Source organism: Lithobates pipiens, unplaced genomic scaffold (genome assembly GCF_037356315.1).
Source record: "Lithobates pipiens isolate NorthernLeopardFrog02 unplaced genomic scaffold, aLitPip1_a1.2 Scaffold_8, whole genome shotgun sequence".
NCBI classification, from domain to species: Eukaryota; Metazoa; Chordata; class Amphibia; order Anura; family Ranidae; genus Lithobates; species Lithobates pipiens.
This window is the reverse complement of record NW_027507903.1, coordinates 624,351,914-624,372,016: the sequence shown is the minus strand read 5'-3', so window position 1 is coordinate 624,372,016 and position 20,103 is coordinate 624,351,914. Positions and strand designations below refer to the sequence as shown.

The 20,103-nt window shown below is 42.3% G+C and overlaps 1 protein-coding gene across 1 annotated transcript; it reads right to left on the bottom strand.

The window, feature by feature from the left end:
• Nucleotides 1–4,212: 4,212 nt before the first annotated feature.
• On the bottom strand, nt 4,213–6,330 carry LOC143963931 (olfactory receptor 11L1-like). The gene has a single exon (XM_077473663.1). It carries the CDS (start codon nt 6,301–6,303, stop codon nt 5,350–5,352), a length of 954 nt encoding a protein of 317 aa, XP_077329789.1. The 5' UTR covers nt 6,304–6,330; the 3' UTR covers nt 4,213–5,349.
• Nucleotides 6,331–20,103: the final 13,773 nt, after the last annotated feature.

The window sequence follows — 20,103 nt, the reverse complement described above, 5'->3', positions numbered from 1 at the left end:
TCTATTCGCAGACGACATACTCCTTTTCCTCACCTCTCCCATCACCTCACTGCTTAATCTTTGTAAAACCCTGACTGATTTCTCCAAGGCCTCAGGCCTTAAGGTTAATTTCGCCAAATCCCACGCACTTAATATTTCACTCCCCATGCCAACGGTTGCTAGCCTCCAGAACAATTTTGATTTTACCTGGAGGGACACATCCTTAGAATACCTGGGGACCAAACTCACTCCTAAAATCGAACAGTTATACTCAGCCAACTTTTCTCCCGCCTACAAGAGGTTAGCGACAGACTTACAACATTGGGCAAATCACGATCTTTCTTGGTTGGGTAGGATTCACTCCCTCAAAATCACTCTCCTTCCCAGGCTTCTTTATTTATTCAGAGCGATACCGATAAACATAAGGACTGATCATCTCAAATACTTTCAGTGGAAGGTGACTCAATTCATATGGGGGGAAAAGGGTCACAGGTTACCCTGTAACACACTCTTTAGATTGCGAAAGAAAGGTGGGTTAGGAGTTCCGAGAATGCTTTGGTATTTCCAAGCAGCCAGACTCGCTCAATTGTCCACTGTATACTCCAGGCTGGAAAAAACAGAGTGATTGCAAATAGAGAGACAGGCCGCCCCAACATACACCTTAGACTTCCTGCTCTGGATCCCCACCAAGGAGAGGCCCCCCATTCTCTCACCCACCTTATCAAAATCTCTCTCCCTCTGGGATAGGCTTAAAACCAACACATCCTTAGTGTCTGACTCTCATCCGCTTGCCCATATTTTTAACAATCGCGACTTCCCACCAGGGATGGACATTAAATCATTGAAGTGGTGGTTGGATAAAGGGCTGTACCGAATAGGTCATTTATTCACGCGCTCTGGCCCTATCACCCTGAAATTTTGCAAAAAGAAACTAGAGGTCCCAAATACGGAACTGTTTAGATTTTCTCAGATTCAACATAACCTTCATGGGATCTGGAAGGAGAAACCGGGCCCTCCACGCTTCACCGATTATGAGGCGTGGTGCGGACAAGCCACAGACCAAAGAGGGGGAATCTCGGTTATATACCAAGCTCTTGCCGAGAATGACAGTAAAACACCCTTCATGTTGGCCTGGGAAAAGGACCTTCTCATTCAATGGGAACCGGAGTCCTGGTTTTCCTCCTACTCCAGAGCCTATAAAGGGATTAGGAATGTCTCTTTGATTGAGGCTAACATTAAAGTGATGACTAGGTGGTACTTGACCCCGTTTAAATTAGCCCACATGTTTCCCTCGACCAATCCCCTATGTTTTAGAGGCTGTGACATGGCAGGTACTATGGTCCACACTTGGTGGGAATGTATTAAACTCAGACCCTTCTGGCGGAAGATGTTTTATTTAATCTATCAGGTAACGAGTATTCAGATCCCTAGAACCCCTGCCGTGGCTCTCCTGAATGGCCCCATCCCACAAGCTGGCAAATTTACTAACATATTGATTCACTTTATGTTGCTCGGAGCCAAGATAACCATAGCTAAATCATGGAAACAGCCCAGAGTCTCCCTACGAGCAGCCAAACATAAGATATCTTGGATTATGACCCAGGAGAAAATGACTAGCGTTTTATTAGACTACAGAGACAACTTTGAATCAATATGGGAGCCTTGGGCCCAGCACATAGGCATTTCCCTCATCACTAGTATTTTGCCCAAATGAGCTTGTTGGGCACTTGGTGCCCGGGTTCGGTCCTGTCGACTGGCTCTTTCCTATTCTTACCCTTCCCTTCACTTCCTCCTTCCTGTACGCCGGACGCCTCTTACAGCTAGGTCTACTACGCAGACTTCATTGTCTCTAGCCCATCTGGTGTTCCTCAGTCCCCTCATGTTTCCCTTATCTGCTCTTTTTCCTTTCTACTGTGTCTTTTCACCATACTTACCCCTTTTCTTTGGACTTTGTCAGCTTATTAGTGTCTTGGCCTCCTAATTAAACCAGAGGAAACTGGTCGTTTTTCTGCTAGATGGTTCAGTTGATTTCATGGCCTTTCCTCGGAAGCGATCACCTCAGTTACACAAGCCCCACAGCACCCTGGGGTTACTCTAGATTTATTGTGGAGGTGGGTGGATTTGGGGGTCCTGGGAAGGGCTAGCCTTGCCCAGCACGGCTGGTTCCCTGGGGCTTCTGGGCCTCCTCATTTCTTCGACGTTAGGGAATCCTGTAGCCATCCAACATTTTGTTTTTCAGTTTTTTTTTTTCTCTTCTAAGATGGTCTTAGGCCCCCAGATGACCAGGGTTTGTTTTATTTTCAAAGCGTTTATAACATACTGAAGGCCGTTCAGTCTTTGATGTTTCTTTCATGTTCATGTATGTACTTATTGTATGTATGTATACTTTTGAAAATTGAATAAATACTTTGAAATTTAAACCCCAATTATTTATTATGTCCCTAAGATTCATAAGAACCAAGAAAACCCACTGGGCAGACCCATAATAAGTGGAATAGTCTTCCTATTTTCCAGGCTAGGGGAATACTTAGACACTTTTCTACAGCCACTTGTACCAGAGGGTAACTCCTATCTGAAGGATAGCAAACAACTAATCCTGGAGTTGAAGAACATGGAGATAACAGATGAGGATTTTTTAGTAACAATCGATGTCAACTCACTCTATACCAACATTATTCAAGAGGATGGTATTATCAGTGTAGAATGGATTCTGCAGACCCAAACACAGCTAAAACAAGCCCAGATCAACTATATTTTAAAAGGCCTAAGGATGGCAATGAGCCACAACTTCTTTTGGTACAAGGGAGAACATTACACGTAAACTAAGGGAGTAGCTCTGCGGACCAAATATGCCCCCAGCGTCACAAACCTGTTTCTTAATAGATGAGAAGAGAAACAAATTCATGGTGTGAGAAGAGAAAATTTAAACACCTCCCAACATGAGACCAGGTGGATTTTTACTTTAGACACCCTTCAGCCTAAAGGCCTGAACATTGACATAGATTTAAACTGCTTCCTCACCAACTTCTAATTTTATCTCCTTTTGTCAAAGTTTTTACTATAAAGGGTTCCCTTATCAACTATGGTCTTCATCATATTTTTTAAAATAATTTCTGTACATATGTGACACATCTGGCATATATTTCTCAGCAATTTTAGCTATTTGTGGCTTTATGTGATTTGCAAAGTTTTTTGCAATATTTGGCTTTTTTGCACTCTCGCTGCAATTACACCCCCTTCTTTTTCCTCCTTTTTCCTATTTTTCACAACCTATTGATGTTACTACACTGTACATCACTTCCACCTTTAATCTAAGATGCCACTAGTAAAACACCATTACACTATTTTGAATGATGAAGGCATTTTTGTATGTATAATTGCAATATATCCTCTAACATCATTTTTTACCTCTTGTCCAGCAGAATACCATAATGCAATTATATTTTTTACCCGTTTTTAAATAAAATTTTATAATATTGTGTATTATGATGTGTATTTTGGTATTATGCGGTGTGTCCGTTGCAACTTGGAGTTAAGTAGTCCTTTTAAAATTACCCCTCGTCAGGTTGTGAGTAGTGTTGTCTATTGCCAATTTAAATCACACTACTAGCAATAGCATCCGCCATGCCAAAGCCTGGACTAACCACAAATGGGCACGGGCACATGGCCATCAATTTAAGGCACACCTCATACCATATAAAAACCAGATGGTGTAGCAAGATGGCACCACTCCAGATGACGCCCCATTGACGAAACAGGTAGGGCGGGACTATACCACGTCATTGCATCACTTCCTGTTTTGAGCTGTGGTGCACAGATCGCTCCAGTTTCCTGTTTTTAAATACTGTTTTCGCTTTTAATGATTTTTATTAAATGTGAGTACACATCAGTATTACTAATACATTTTTGGATATTTGTACGGTATCACACTATGGAGTCTCTTTCCTCTCTACATGTGGACAACATCTAAGAGGTTAACAGAGAGGAGACCACTTACATCGCAGACAAGGAGGCACTTGGGGAACACAGGACAGGAAATTTCCTCCCACTCCATGGGCTACACAGTGGCTCATACTGTGAAGGTGAAATACCTCCTTGTGGGGTGAATAATAGCGGTGAGTGTGTTTCTTATGGGGCACTGTTTTCTAAGAAGCACAGAACAATTTGAAGGAGCACATTGTCACTTTATTGGTCTTTTTTATACACCAGGGTTTAAGGAAGGTATATGCATATTTCTGAACCCAGTTTCACAGCAACAATATACACCAGTCATATATGTTGGATTTTTGTTGCACAGAAATGTCACTTTGAATTACAGGATTGTGTTTATTTTATTTTATTTTATTTTTGTTTGAACATAACGATATGCATTATATATAAGCGGTTAGGAAGTATACACAGTAGGATTTTTTGTGGATTCTTGTGAATATACAAATATTTATTTTCTGCACTTTTAGTCATTTTTTGCACTAAATGCACCCTCCACACACACCCCTCAAGTATTTAGAGGTTGTAGGTCACTTCTTAATAAGAGCAGTGCCATACCTATCCCTTCTTTTTCAGGGGGGGTACAATGTACCATAAGAAGGGATCTGGGGGCCCCCTTGTTAAAGGGGGCATCCGGATCCAGCTAAACCCCCCACCCGCAGACTCCCACAACCACCGGCCAGGGTTGCAGGGAAGAGACCCTTGTCCCGATCAACATGGGGACAGGGTGCTCTAGGGCATGGGGGCCCCCATGATGAGGGCATGCGGCCTGGCATGGTTCAGTAGAGGGGTGCTTGCTTGTCCCCTCCCTTTCCTGAGCTGCCAGGCTGCATGCTTGGTTTAAGGGTCTGGTATGGATTTTTTGGGGGGAACACCATTTTTTTCTTTAAATGTTGGCGTGTCTCCTCCAAATCCCTACCATCTCGAAGGGTCTGGTAGGGTTTTAGGGGAATTTTTTTAGCCGTCAAATTGTTTTATTTACTTTTATCTGTCAGTGGGAAAGCCCACTGACAGCTGATGACTGATCGGTTGTTAAGGACGCCGACCCGCTCCTTAGCAACCAGCTATGTACAGTGAATGTAAAGCCCAAAAAAAACACACAAATCGCAAATTGCGTCAAAATCATGCTAAAAATGCAGTACTTGCGTTTTGGATGTGGGTCCATTGAAGTCTATTACATGCAAAACACAGCATTTTGTGAAAAAAAGTCCCCAACCCTTTCCAAAAACATAGAGGCATTAAAATGCATTGATGTGAACGTTTCCATGTTTAAAAAAGCAAAAGCATCAACAAATGTATAAGTGTGAATCAAGCCTTATGGATTTCATCTTTAATATGAAGATCTGAAAACCAATTTCAATTTAAAATCACTAAATTATTATTTTACGACTCTTTACTGATATGCAATTGCAGACAGTGGTTGATGATTTTAGCTACAGCTTTTTTTAAGTCTTTATTCCTCAGGCTGTATATAATTGGATTCATGAGTGGGGTGATCACAGTGTACAGTAATGACAAGAATTTAGTGCTACCCCCTGACTGTCCTCTACTAAGTACCAAATAAACACAAACTAGAGTACCATAATAAATGCAAACAATAGTCAGGTGGGAGCTGCATGTTGAGAAAACTTTTTGCCTGCCGGTAATGGATGGAATTTTAAAAATGGTGATTATAATATAAACATATGATATAATAATAATAAAGAAAGGGATGACAGCAAGAACAAAATTCATTATTGTCACTTCAAGTAGAACATTAGCAATATCAGAACAGGAGAGTTGTAGGACTGGATCAAGATCACAGAAAAAGTGATCGACAATATCGGGACCACAAAAATCCAATTGTGATACTGTTAAATTGCCAATCAATCCTACTAAAATACTTAACACCCAACATATGATAATCATCAACCAGCACAGCTGGAAGTTCATTAATAAAGTATAATGTAATGGTTTACAGATAGCCACATATCGATCATAACACATCACTGTCAAAAGAAGACACTGAAGACCTTCCAAAACAACAAAAAAAAAAAACTGGGTCATGCAGTCAGCAAATGATATTATGATCCCTTTCATCAAAACAGTATGGAGTGTGTTAGGAAGAATGTCGGTTACCAGTAAAATATCTGATAGAGACAGCTGGGAGAGGAAGACGTACATGGGAGAATGGAGGGATTTGCTGTAGGACACTAATGTGATGATCAGGAAGTTTCCACATATTGTCAAACAATAAATCAAAAGTAAAAGAAAAAAAATTAGAAATGTTATACTGTGTGGAGTCTGAAGTCCTAATAGGTGGATCATGGTAATACGGGATACATTTTTCTCGTTCATAACCTGAAGAGAGTACAAAAAAGGAAAAAGCTTTGTTATTAAAAATAATAATCAGGTAATCCTAACTAATTTGTGCTGAAATATTTAGGGAAAGTTGTGCAAAGATATATAAAAGTGCCATAAGCCATACACCACACGATCAAAGGCTTGTAGGGATTTGACCATCACAACTACATAAGCTTGTTGGACATCCCAGTGGCAGAACTACCAGCGTCACAAAGGTTGTACTTGCTTCTGGGCCCTGGATTTCCACCAGTGTTGTGGGCCCCACCCACCCCAAAAGCCCAGACTGTGGTTCCCCAGCTGCTGCAGGGCTCTGAGCTGTGAGCGTCTCTGTTACAGCCCATAGCCAGGGACTCTGATGTAAGGAGGGCTCTGCAAACTCTAAAGTAAGGCACACTGTGCAAACTCTGATGTAAGGGGTGCTCTGTGGACGCTGATATAAGTGGCACTCTGCAGACTATGATGTAGGGGGCTCTCTGTGTACTCTTATTTAAGGGGCTCTGCAGATTCTCATGTAAGTGGGGTTTAGCAGATTCTGTTGTATGGGGCACTGTGCAGATTCTGATGTAAGGGCCGCTTTGTGTGCGCAGGTGTAAGGAGAGCTCAACAGACTCTAATGTAAGCGACACTCTGCAAGATCTCATTTAAGGGGGGCTCTGCAGACACTGATTTAAGGGCGGCTCAGACGACTCTAATGTAAGGGGTGCTCTGGGACCTCTGATTAAAGGGGAATGCTTTGAACTGATGTCACGGAGAACTCTGTGAACTACAAAGTAAGGGGGGGGGGGGGCTCTGAGAACCCTGCTTTACCAGTTGAAGACCAGGCATTTTCTGTCACTTTTCATTTACATGATTATTATTATTATTATTTTTATTATTATTATACACAATTTATATAGCGGCAACAGTTTACACAGCGCTTTACAATGTAGAGGGGGGACAACACAATTACAGTACAGTTCAATACAGAAGGGACAGGAGGGCCCTGCTCGTAGAGCTTACATTCTAAAGGGATGGGGTGGTGGTACAAAAGGTAATAGCTGCAGAGAATGATTTGATGTGGGGGTGGTTCGGGAACAGTTGTTAGGTGGTTGCGGGATAAGCTTCCCTGAATAAATGAGTTTTCAAGGATCTCCTAAAGGTGGACAGGGTAGGGGCTGATCGGATATACTGGGGCAGGGAGTTCCAGAGGATGGGAGAGGCTCTGGAGAAGTCTTGAAGGCGTGCATGGGAGGAGGTAACAAGGGAACTAGAGAGCAAGAGGTACTGGGAGGAGCCGAGGGGATGATTTGGGTGATATCTTACACGGTGGGGTAGGGGAAGCCAGTGAAGGGATTGGCAGAGAGGGGCAGCAGTCACGGATAGGCTAGTGAGGTGTATTAGTCTAGCAGCAGCATTCATAATAGACTGAAGGGGGGATAGCTTATTTAAGGGTAGGCCAATAAGGAGAGAGTTGCAATAATCAAGGTGGGAAATAATGAAGGATTTGATAAGTTGCTTTGTGGTGTCATTAGTCAGGAAGGGTCGAATTCTGGAGATGTTGCGGAGGTGAAGGCAGCAGGATTTAGCCAGTGATTGGATGTAGGGGCTGAAGGAGAGGTCAGAGTCAAGGATTACACCCAGGACCCTGTGTGAATGGTTGTGTTGTTGATATTAATGGTGAAGTCACAGGGGGGGACCGTGAAGGAGGAAATATAACAAGCTCAGTTTTAGAAATATTGAGTTTGAGGAAGTGGTGTGACATCCATACTGATATGTCATTCAGTAAGTTTGAGATCCGTGGGGTGATCGAGGGGGTGTGTTGAGGAGTGGAGAGATAGATCTGGGTGTCGTCGGCATAGAGGTGGTATTGGAAGCCATGGGATGTTATCAGCTGGCCCAGGGAAGAGGTATAGAGTGAGAATAGGAGATGCCCAAGGACGGAGCCTTGGGGTACCCCAACAGAAAGAGGAAGGGGGGTGGAGGAGATGAAGTTGTAAGTGACACTGAAAGTGCACTGAGATAGTAGGAGGAGAACCAGGAGAAAGCAGAATCACGGAGGCCAAGAGAGTTTACATATGAAAACAAGTTTTGTTTTGAAATTAGTTATTGAACCCCCAAACATTATATATTTTTTAAAGCAAAGGCCTTAGAGAATACATTTGTGGGTTTTGCAATCTTTATGTAATACAGTATCTGTGCAGCGGGTTTTCAAATGCAGTTTTTGGGAAAAATTATTTAACCAGTTGCCGACCGCCGCACGCCGATGTACGTCGGTACAATGGCACGGGCAGGCATAAGGACATACATGTACGTCCCTTGCCTCCCGCGGGTCGGGGGCCCGATCGGGCCCCCGCCCGGTGCCTGCGGCGGTCGGTATTCGTACGGGAGCGATCCCGGACGAGGGGACGGCCATTCATTCATGGCCACCCCCTCGCGATCGCTCCCGACGAATAGAAATCCCCGGTGACATCACTTCCTCTCCTGTAATGTAAACACAGGAGAGGAAGTGATGTATTCTCTCCTCCGTGTCGGTATTTTTCGTTCCGACACGGAGGAGAGCGGATCAGTAAGTTGCACCAACACTCACACACACAGTAGAACATGCCAGGCACACTCACACCCCCCCTTTACCCCCCGATCACCCCCCCAATTACCCCTGCCCCCCAGTCACAGTGACACCAATGTCATTTTTTTTTTTTTTTTTTTTTTGCATTGGTGTCATTTGTGACTGTAATAACTGTTAGGGCAGTTAGAGTTAGCCCCCTTTAGTTCTAATGTACCCCCCTAACCCCCCCAATAAAGGTTTAACCCCGTGATCACCCCCCGTCGCCAGTGTCACTAAGGCTGGGTTCACATTGCAGCGGTTTATGAGAACGAATGTGATTCGCACCGCACTGCAGTGCAAATCACATCCGATCTCTGTGCGATTCGAGTTCAGCCATTCGCCGCACCCGCCGCACCCGCCACACCCGCCGCACCCGCCGCAAATTCGCACGGGACCCTTTTTTTGGCCCGCAGCAGAATCGGATCGCATGGGTGTTCACACCATGCGATCCGAGTTTGCAGATCGCACTGCGATATGCGAACTGATCTGGGGGTGTCAGTAACATTTCACTGACACTCCCAGCAGTTCGCATAGGGCAGTGTGAACTGCCGCCGGGAGGCATGCGATGCGGGAACCCGCCGCGGATTCGCGGCGTTTCCGCATCGCTCCAGTGTGAACCCAGCCTAATAAGCGATCATTTTTCTGATCGCCGTATTAGTGTCACAGGTGACGCTAGTTAGGCAGGTAGGTATTTAGGTTCGCCGCAGCTTTTTATAGCGCCAGGGACCCCCATATACTACCGCATAAAGCCCCCTGATTGCCCCCTAGTTAACCCTTTCACCAGTGATCACCATATAACTGTTACAGGTGACGCTGGTTGGTTAGTTATTTTTTTATAGTTTCAGGGCACCCGCCATTTATTACCTAATAAAGGTTTAACCCCCTGATCACCCGGCGGGTGTCATTTGTGACTAATAACTGTTAGGGCAGTTAGGGTTAGCCCCCTTTAGTTCTAAGGTACCCCCCTAACCCCCCCAATAAAGGTTTAACCCCGTGATCACCCCCCGTCGCCAGTGTCACTAAGGCTGGGTTCACATTGCAGCGGTTTATGAGAACGGATGTGATTCGCACCGCACTGCAGTGCAAATCACATCCGATCTCTGTGCGATTCGAGTTCAGCCATTCGCCGCACCCGCCGCACCCGCCGCAAATTCGCACGGGACCCTTTTTTTGGCCCGCAGCAGAATCGGATCGCATGGGTGTTCACACCATGCGATCCGAGTTTGCAGATCGCACTGCGATATGCGAACTGATCTGGGGGTGTCAGTAACATTTCACTGACACTCCCAGCAGTTCGCATAGGGCAGTGTGAACTGCCGCCGGGAGGCATGCGATGCGGGAACCCGCCGCGCATTCGTGGCGTTCCCGCATCGCTCCAGTGTGAACCCAGCCTAATAAGCGATCGTTTTTCTGATCGCTGTATTAGTGTCACAGGTGACGCTAGTTAGGCAGGTAGGTATTTAGGTTCGCTGCAGCTTTTTATAGCGCCAGGGACCCCCATATACTACCGCATAAAGCCCCCTAATTGCCCCCTAGTTAACCCTTTCACCAGTGATCACCATATAACTGTTACAGGTGACGCTGGTTGGTTAGTTATTTTTTTATAGTTTCAGGGCACCCGCCATTTATTACCTAGTCTCACTAGTGTACCCCTAAATTTAGGGGTGTCTACTTTCCAAAATGGGGTCATTTGGGGGGGGTTTGTGCCATCTTGGCATTTTATGGCCTTCAAAACTGTAACGCCCTTAGAAAGCCTGAAGGCGGTGCTTGGTTTTCGGGGCCCCGTACGCGGCTAGGCTCCCAAAAAGTCCCACATATGTGGTATCCCCATACTCAGGAGAAGCAGCAGAATTTATTTTGGGGTGTCATTTCACATATGCCCATGGCATGCGTGAGCAATATATCATTTAGTGACAACTTTGTGGAAAAAAAAAAAAAAAAAAAAAAGTTTGTAATTTTCCCGCAACTTGTGGCAAAATATAAAATATTCCATGGACTCAACATGCCTCTCAGCAAATAGCTTGGGGTGTCTACTTTCTAAAATGGGGTCATTTGTGGGGGTTTTGTGCCATCTTGGCATTTTATGGCCTTCAAAACTGTAATAGGTAGTGAGGAGTGAAATCAAAAAATTACGCCCTTAGAAAGCCTGAAGGCGGTGCTTGGTTTTCGGGGCCCCGTACGCGGCTAGGCTCCCAAAAAGTCCCACATATGTGGTATCCCCGTACTCAGGAGAAGCAGCAGAATTTATTTTGGGGTGTCATTTCACATATGCCCATGGCATGCATGAGCAATATATCATTTAGTGACAACTTTGTTAAAAAAAAAAAAAAAAAAAAAAAGTTTGTAATTTTCCCGCAACTTGTGGCAAAATATAAAATATTCCATGAACTCAACATGCCTCTCAGCAAATAGCTTGGGGTGTCTACTTTCTAAAATGGGGTCATTTGTGGGGGTTTTGTGCCATCTTGGCATTTTATGGCCTTCAAAACTGTAATAGGTAGTGAGAAGTGAACTCAAAAATTTACGCCCTTAGAAAGCCTGAAGGCGGTGCTTGGTTTTCGGGGCCCCGTACGCGGCTAGGCTCCCAAAAAGTCCCACATATGTGGTATCCCCATACTCAGGAGAAGCAGCAGAATTTATTTTGGGGTGTCATTTCACATACGCCCATAGCATGTGTGAGCAATATATCATTTAGTGACAACTTTGTGTAAAAAAAAAAAAAAATTTTTTTTTTTGTCATTATTCAATCGCTTGAGGCAAAAAAATAAAATATTCAATGGGCTCAACATGCCTCTTATCAATTTCCTTAGGGGGTCTACTTTCCAAAATGGGGTCATTTGGGGGGGTTTTGTACTGCCCTGCCATTTTAGCACCTCAAGAAATGAGATAGGCAGTCGTAAACTAAAAGCTGCGTAAATTCCAGAAAACGTACCTTAGTTTGTAGATGTGACAACTTTTGCGCAAACCAATAAATATACAATTATTGACTTTTTTTTTACCAAAGACATGTGGCTGAATACATTTTGGCCTAAATGTATGACTAAAATTGAGTTTATTGGATTTTTCTAATAACAAAAAGTAGAAAATATCATTTTTTTTCAAAATTTGCGGTCTTTTTACGTTTATATCGCAAAAAATAAAAATCGCAGAGGCAATCAAATACCATCAAAAGAAAGCTCTATTTGTGGGAAGAAAAGGACGCAAATTTTGTTTGGGTACAACATTGCATGACCGCGCAATTACCAGTTAAAGCAGCGCAGTGCCAAAGTGTAAAAAGACCTCTGGTCATTTACCAGCAAAATGGTCCGGTCTGAAAGTGGTTAAAAAATACACTTTTTTTATTTTAATGCATACAAACACAATGCATAACCCAATTTTTTAGTAAATTATAAAAATTTATGTCACTTTGAGTAAATAAATACCAAACATGTCACGCTTTAAAATTGTGTATGTCTGTACAACATCGACAAACAACGTCAATTTTACTATCCATAGGTGATGCTTTAAAATCCTTTACAGGTTACAACTTTAGATGTACAGAGGAGGTCAAGTGCTAGAATTACTGTCCATGATCTCATATTTGCGGTGATACCTCACATGTGTGGGGCGATCACGGTTTGCGTGCATTCAGGACCGACGCACACATTCGCCTTTGCACACCAGCACGTGGGGGGACGGGGCACTTTAATATATATATTTTTTTAATTAATCACTTATAGAATTTTTTTTTTTTTTTTAACATGTGTGCTTTAATTTTTTATTTTTTTTTTAGCACTTTTATTGCAGTCACAAGAAATGTAAACATCCCTTGTGACAGCAATAGGCACGTGACAGGTATTCTTATGGAGGGATCTGGGGTCTATAAGATCCCAAATCCATCCTTTGCACTTCAAAAAGCATTCAAAGCACCAAGGTCTGCATTTTTGAAAACTTGATTTTTTTTTTAAACTGGCGCCTTCAAGACTCCAGTAATCTGGAAGTTATGTCATGACATTGCTTCCGGGTTACTACATCCAAGACCTGATCAAAGCTGATCCCAGCTTTCTTTTTTTTTTCCAGAAATTTTTATTGAAAATTATAGAGCATACAACAATCTCAAGAAGGCATACATAGTACATTGTATATTGTATATTCGTGTCCTCAGTAGTGCTATAACTTTAACACATAAGAAAATGCCTACGGTTGTGATTTATTAACAAACATCAATTAATTCAACCATGGTAAAGCAGTATATCCACCTTATCCATTAACTAGTTGCCAGACACAACATAAAGCATATGTTTTCGAACCTAAATGTAAAATCTCATACAGAGAGTGTATGGAATGGCAAACATTATAATAAAGTCCCAGTGCATGTCCTTCCTTTACGCATCCACCCTTATAGGGAACTCACTTTGGACGGGAGGGGACCACGTTCTATACCAAGGGTTGAGAATGTGTTTATGCTGGGGTCTAGTCTAGTTCATGTGTATGTGTCATCCAACCACAGGCTATCAGGCAATTGTTGTGTGGACTAGTAGATCTTGATTGTCGGGTTGGCATTGAAGTAACTAAGTAAATAAGTACTTTTGCTGATAGGTTCAAAAATCGCATGCCCTGTATGTGGGGGGAGGTAGGGAACCCCCAGGGTCACTACTCCCAACTCCCAACGGGAAGTCCGGGTTCCCGTTTAGAGGTGTCATGGGTCCAGGGTCAGGGTCAAGTTTGAGAGTGCGACGGGAAGTCTTCAGTACTAACAGTGTGGGTCCTATTAGCGGGTGTGTGGAGCATGCAGCGAAGAGCGAAGAGGCGTTAATCCATCAGAGATTCGAAGGTGGAATCTGGATAAAGGCCTGTTCGATCCAAACCCAATCTTTAGTTGGGTAGTGTACATGCCAGTCCACCACCCTCATGAGATGAGAGGCCTTATAGTATGTCTGAATATCAGGCAAGCCTACCCCCCCTGCCGTTTGGGGATTATCAGTTTATTCCAGCTCAATCTAGGGGGGCGGTAAGACCAGATGAATTTTGTACACATGTTCTTATAAGAGGCAAAAAAGGATGAAGGAAGTTTGATAGGGATGGTTTGTAAAAGGTAAAGCAATCTGGGGAGGACATTCAATTTCAAAATCGCAATTCTACCAAACCACGAAAAAGGGCCTTTATGCCACTGTAGAAGGTCTTCCCGGATTTTGGTAAGTATGGGGCTGAAATTACGTTCGTATAGCCTCGCCAGGTTGGTCGGAATTTTAATTCCAAGGTACGTTAGGTCAGAAGATTCCCAATCAAACGGGTAGTTATTTTGGCATAGTGCGACCGTGGCCAGTGGCAAGGTAATATTAAGGGCTCTAGATTTGCTAAAATTAATTTTTAAATTGGATAATTTTTGGAAGGCATTTAGGTCTTGGAGGAGGTTTGGAATGGTAGTGATTGAGTCCGTTAGAAAAAGCATGATGCCATCCGCATACGCGGCAATTTTGTATTGTTTGGCTTTGATGTCTATCACTTTGATATTGGGGTTGTCTCTTATCCTGCAAAGGAGAGGCTCTAGGGTAAGTACAAAGATAAGGGGGAGAGGGGGCATCCTTGACGCGTGCCGTTGGAAATGGAGAAGGTGTCCGATAGGCGGCCATTAACCCTTATTCTAGCTGTAGTGACTGAATATAGTGCCAATATCATTTGTACAAAGCGCGTGGGAAAACCAAGGATTTGCAACATGACCGACATGTAGTCCCAAGCAACCCTGTCGAACGCCTTCTCTGTATCCAATGACAAGAGGAATCCTTTAGTGTTAGTAGTTGTTAGCCAATGGTGTATGTTTAGGGCCTTTGTGGTATTGTCCCTGGCTTCCCTACCAGGGACAAATCCCACTTGATTGGTTGAGATCAATCTGGGGAGAAGAGGGAGAATCCGATTTGCTAGGATTTTAGCGTATAGTTTAACGTCCATGTTGAGCAGAGAAATGGGACTGTAGTTAGGAATCAGCGTTGCATCCTTACCTGGCTTAGGGAGTAATGTGATGTGTGCTTCGAGAATGTCTCCTTGTCCTACAGTGGAAGAATGGAAGGCAATGAAAGTCTTAACGAATTAGGGGAGTAATTGGTCTGCAAATGCTTTATAATAGCCCGCTGTCAGGCCATCCGGCCCCGGGCTCTTGCCTGCTTTGAATTGCTTCAGGGCTGCCCGAGCTTCATCAACCGTGATAGGCAAGTCAAGGTTTGTCAGATCACTTGGGTCAGGAAAGGCGGGGCAATATTTAGACAAGTACTCCCGAATTAGTAGGTGTCTTGCGGAAGTGTGATCTACTGAGGTCTGCCTAGGTAAATTGTATAACATATGAAAGTATGTTACGAATTGTTGAGCTATATCATCTGAGTCCGCTATTGTGTTTCCTGAGGGGGTCTTTATCTCGTGTATGGTGTGAGAGGCTTTCTTTTTTTGAAGGGTCCTTGCGAGCAGCTTACCTGCCTTATTGCCGAACTCATAAAAGAGCTTGTGCGCCAAGGCAGATCCCAGCTTTCTTTGAGTCTCCAACCAGCCAGCAGACATTCCGGCTGGTCACTCTGGTCTCCTGATGGGACAGGAGAGCCTGCGCAAATGGCTGAAGGTGGCAGAAGAGAGGGGGGACATCCGCTCCCGCTGCTTGTAACAACAATTGAATGGCTACTTAGCTGCATCAAGAGAGCTGACAAGAGAGCTGACAGCTGACTCTAAAAAAACAGTACTGAGGTGATACCTGCAGTACAACCACTTGAAGTTAAATGACGTACAGGTATGTGATTTGGTAGCAAGTGGTTAAAGGGGATTGCTGGGAGCTCTAATGTAAGTGGTGGCTTTGGTTACCAGAGACACCCCTTACAGTTCCCTTTTACACCAGAGTCTGGAGCACTCCTTACATCAAAGTTCCCTTTTTACATATGAGTTCTCTGTGTTCGCTCTTAAATTAGAGTCCCCAGAGATCTCCCTTACATCAGAGTCTGCAGAGTCGCCCTTTACAGTGTAAGGGAACTCTTCAAGTTCAGATGTAAGGGGAACTCTGCGGATTTAGATGTAAAGGGAAACTCTGTGGTTTCAGATGTACTGTACTTTAATCACAAAATATAAGTATATTGTATAGTGTATTGTCATACTCCACTAAATATTTCAGGTTTGGCTTGATGAAAAGGTGGCAACCTTACCCAAGATAACATGAAAAACTATAATAAAGGGCCCTGTGATGGGAGTAAAGATCAATTGGATCAATTGGAAGGGCCCTGGGCTTTACGGGAAGAGTGGGGTCAGGGGCACCTTTTGTGGATTCTTGCACCGGGGCCCATATAAGTTATAGTAATGCATCTGGGACATCCTATTCCAAAATAACCAGAATTAATATAACATTGCCCCCCATCATTTCTTATTTGCAGTTAAGAGAGCCTACATGCTTCTGGGAAGGCTTTGCCCAAGATTTTGGAGGACGTCTGTTGGATTGTATATCTTCTAAGCCAAAAGAGCATTTGTGAGTTCAGGTACTGATGTTGGACAAAAAGACCTCACTCACAGTTGGCATTCAAAATCATCACAAAGGTATTCAGCAGGGTTGAGGTCAGGGCTCTGTGCAGGCCACATGCATTCCTTTTCACCGAACACATCTAACCAAGGCTTTATGGTTTTGAACACAGGAGCACAGCTATGATGGAACAAAAATGGACCTTCCTCAAACTGTTATCACAAGGTTGGAAGTGCACATCTAAAGTGTCTTTGCATGTTGTAGCATTAAGATTATATTTCACTGGGAACATATGCGATAGTTAATTTGGCTGGCCATTTTTACAACAGTGTAGGTGAGCAGAAAAGTGGCTTGGTGATCTGCACTTCTGCGCACCAGAACATTATCTGTATGGATATAAAGAAAAAAGAATGTTGGAACTTTATATGAGGCAATGACTATTAAAGGACCAATGTCTCCATCCCTGTTACTTGTAAAAAGAGAGGAATAAGGGAAAAGGGGTCGGTGTTGTTCTGCGGTGGACTGGCCGGTATTCATTACCTCACCTTGCTTAAGTACACACTTTGATCACTCGTATCCTCACTGATCACTTATACACTATCTTGGACCATTTTTTTACATCTCAGTCCCAGGTAATTTTGGTAGCATTCATTTTATACTGGTTTTGTTGTGGGTACTCTTTTCTTTACCATTCACTTTGATAGATTGATGATACATTCAGTCCTTTCATTTTAAACCTTTGTTTTTCTTTCATGGTCTACCCTCTTCTTGGTATTTGGTTACTTCTCCCCTTATTCATCAATTGTGCTAGTCATTCTATGACACACTGCTATATATTATTACATTTTTTTATAGAAGCCCTATCGGCATATACCCTATACCATTCACAACTCTAGCCATTGATTGGGGACTTTTTTTCACTAGATGTTCATAGAGTGGTAGTCCTTGCCATGATGTTGCCACAGTGCCATTATCTCAGCTACCGGTGATGATGTCCCCACCCCGCCTCCAGCCATTAATAATAATATATATGCTTTTTAACAGAGATTCTACCCATAAGTAAGAGTGCTGGGATTATATTTTCTGCTCCCTCTCTCCCCGTTATATTAATTACTACATTTATGGTAAATGTATACTCTATTACAAATATATCCAGATTACACTTACTCCTGATGAATGGAAGTTATCCATGAAATGCGTCAAGCTTTTTACAGATGTTATATCACAGCAGTTATGCATTACAATGTGATTTCTATATTTTAGAATCATGAATCAATTATATACTACCATGGCTTCAATTTACCATGTTATTCATGTTATAAATATCTGGGTATAATACCATTTTTACTATGAGATATTCAGGTTTATTGGTTATGAAATCATTTTTACCATTATTTGATTTACCGAACATGTTTATTTTAATTCTGTATGTTACTTATTGTGATTAATTTTTATTGCCTAGTATGCTCATTTATATCAATAAATATGTTATCTTTAATTAATTGATTCATTGTATTCTAGTGGTGTGTTTCATATAAAGTCCCATGTTTCCATTATCTGTATGGAGTTTGTATGTTCTTCATGTGCTTGTGTGGATCTTCTCCCCACTACTGGTAAGTTAATTGTCTCCTATCTAAATTGGCACCAATATGTGTATGTCTGGGTATGATATAGATTGTAAACTTCCTAAAAGGCAGAGATTGATATGAAGTGTGGTGTAAATTGTCTGTGCTATATAAATGTCTGTAGTACATAAATAAGGTAAGGTGCCCACAAACATTTGGTCATATATTGTATGTAGCTATCGGTTATTTTATACATTGCTGAGAAGAAGAATATGTGTATTGTTTGAAATATACATATGAAGTGCTTGGTGCTTGATCTCATGACCTGAAATAAAGAATCTCACCACAGCCAACATTGCAGTGCTTTGATGCTTGAGCTTATTACCTAAAACAAAAAAACTCACGCCTGCCATTATTGTAATGCTTGGCACTTGGACTCTCATTTCAATAATCAGATCTTGAAATTATTCCATATTCATTGGCACTGCTGGTTCAACGAACAGACCTTGAAGAAACCTCCAATTGCCTAGTACTGTTCATTTTAAATTACTGGTTCAATATGTAATTTAGATTTCTTGGCTTGGTTCCAAATAAATAAAACACAATAAAAAAAAAAGAAATATAACTGATAATGGATGAAAGGGTACCGAAAATAGCAGTCTCAGGTTCCACTTGTCCTGTTCAATAGCCAAGATGCCATTTCCTATATCATTCCGTTTTCCAGCACACCTTTCAGCCTAGGCCTTATAATGTTAAAATCAGCAGCTCAGCAGTAATGCCAATTCCAAGTTTGAGACCCCAGCATCAGCTCTTCTCAAGAACCTTAATATAACATTGTGTTTAATAATTGGATATTAAATTCATACACAAATCAACTATAATATTATGAAGACCCACAAAATATTTAGTAGGTCTCCCTTTTGCCACCTAAGCAGCCCTAAAGCATTGCAGCATGGTTGCACCTAGACCACTGAAGGTATACTGTGGTATCTGACACCATGCCATCACTGGCATATCCTTTAAGTTCTGTAAGTTGTGAGTTGGGGCCTCAATGTTCTTCCAGCACATCCCACAGATACTCATTGTTGTGTTCCTCCTACCATTCCTGAACCATTTTTGGAGTGTGGCAATGTGCATTATCCTGTGGAAAGAGGCCACTGCCATCAGTGATTACCTTTTCCATGAAAGGTGTATTTTGTCAGGAACAATGTTTAGGTAGATTTTTCATGTCAACGTAACATCCACATGACTGGCAGGACTCAAGATTTCCCATAAGAACCTTACCCAAAGCATCACATCAGCTATGCACACAAACACAGCCATTCACATAATAAAGAAAATAAGTAAAAGAAAGTGTGATTTATCAGAAAAGGCCACTTTCTTCCATTGCTCTGTGATCCAGTTATGATGCTCATGTGCCCATTGCAGGAGTTTATGGCTGTGGACATGGGTCAGCATCGGCATCCTGACTAGTCTGCTATTACACAATACACTGTGATGTCCATTGTTTCTGGTTTATCTACATCAACCTCAAGGACAACACATGTATTTGCTGTCTAATACTGTATATGCCATAGGCTTTAAGATGCTATTGTTATGAGATAATCAATGTTATTCACTTTACATGTCAGTGATCTTAATGTTATGGCTGATAGGTGTATCAATCTAACAAAAAAAAACCAATAAAAAAAAATTAGTAAACTATGCATAATTAATTTAGAAAAAAAATAGACATTTCTTGCACAAGTTAACAAAAACGGTGCAGTCCATTTTTCAATGAACTTTTTTTAGACCTAAAATTGAAAACTGAATTAAGGTCCATCTGCCCGTCTCCCCACCCCATGCTTCCAGCCTCCAATCAAAGCTAAGAAGACCAAGCTAATACTTACCTCTGATCTGGAGTTGCTGATTCCTTGATAGAGCATGCCAAAAACCATGACCCAGGGACCAGAAATATGAAAGGCAAATGCACAGACTGGTATTTTTTGTTTTTTTCATGAAGGAAGACAGACCAGGCACAGTCTGACCTCAAGGCAGATTGTGACGTTTGGTTGGCTTTAACAATCCTTTTATCATTATAATAAATATTTATATCAAATGTATTTTCAAGTACTTACAGTATTGTATAGTCCGTTGATAATGATTTAATGCAAAAAATAAAAATTCAAAGTGATTTAGTG

Excerpts from the sequence above, each read along its gene's own strand:
- LOC143963931 (XM_077473663.1), bottom strand. The coding sequence starts at position 6,303 with ATGAACGAGAAAAATGTATCCCGTATTACCATGATCCACCTATTAGGA.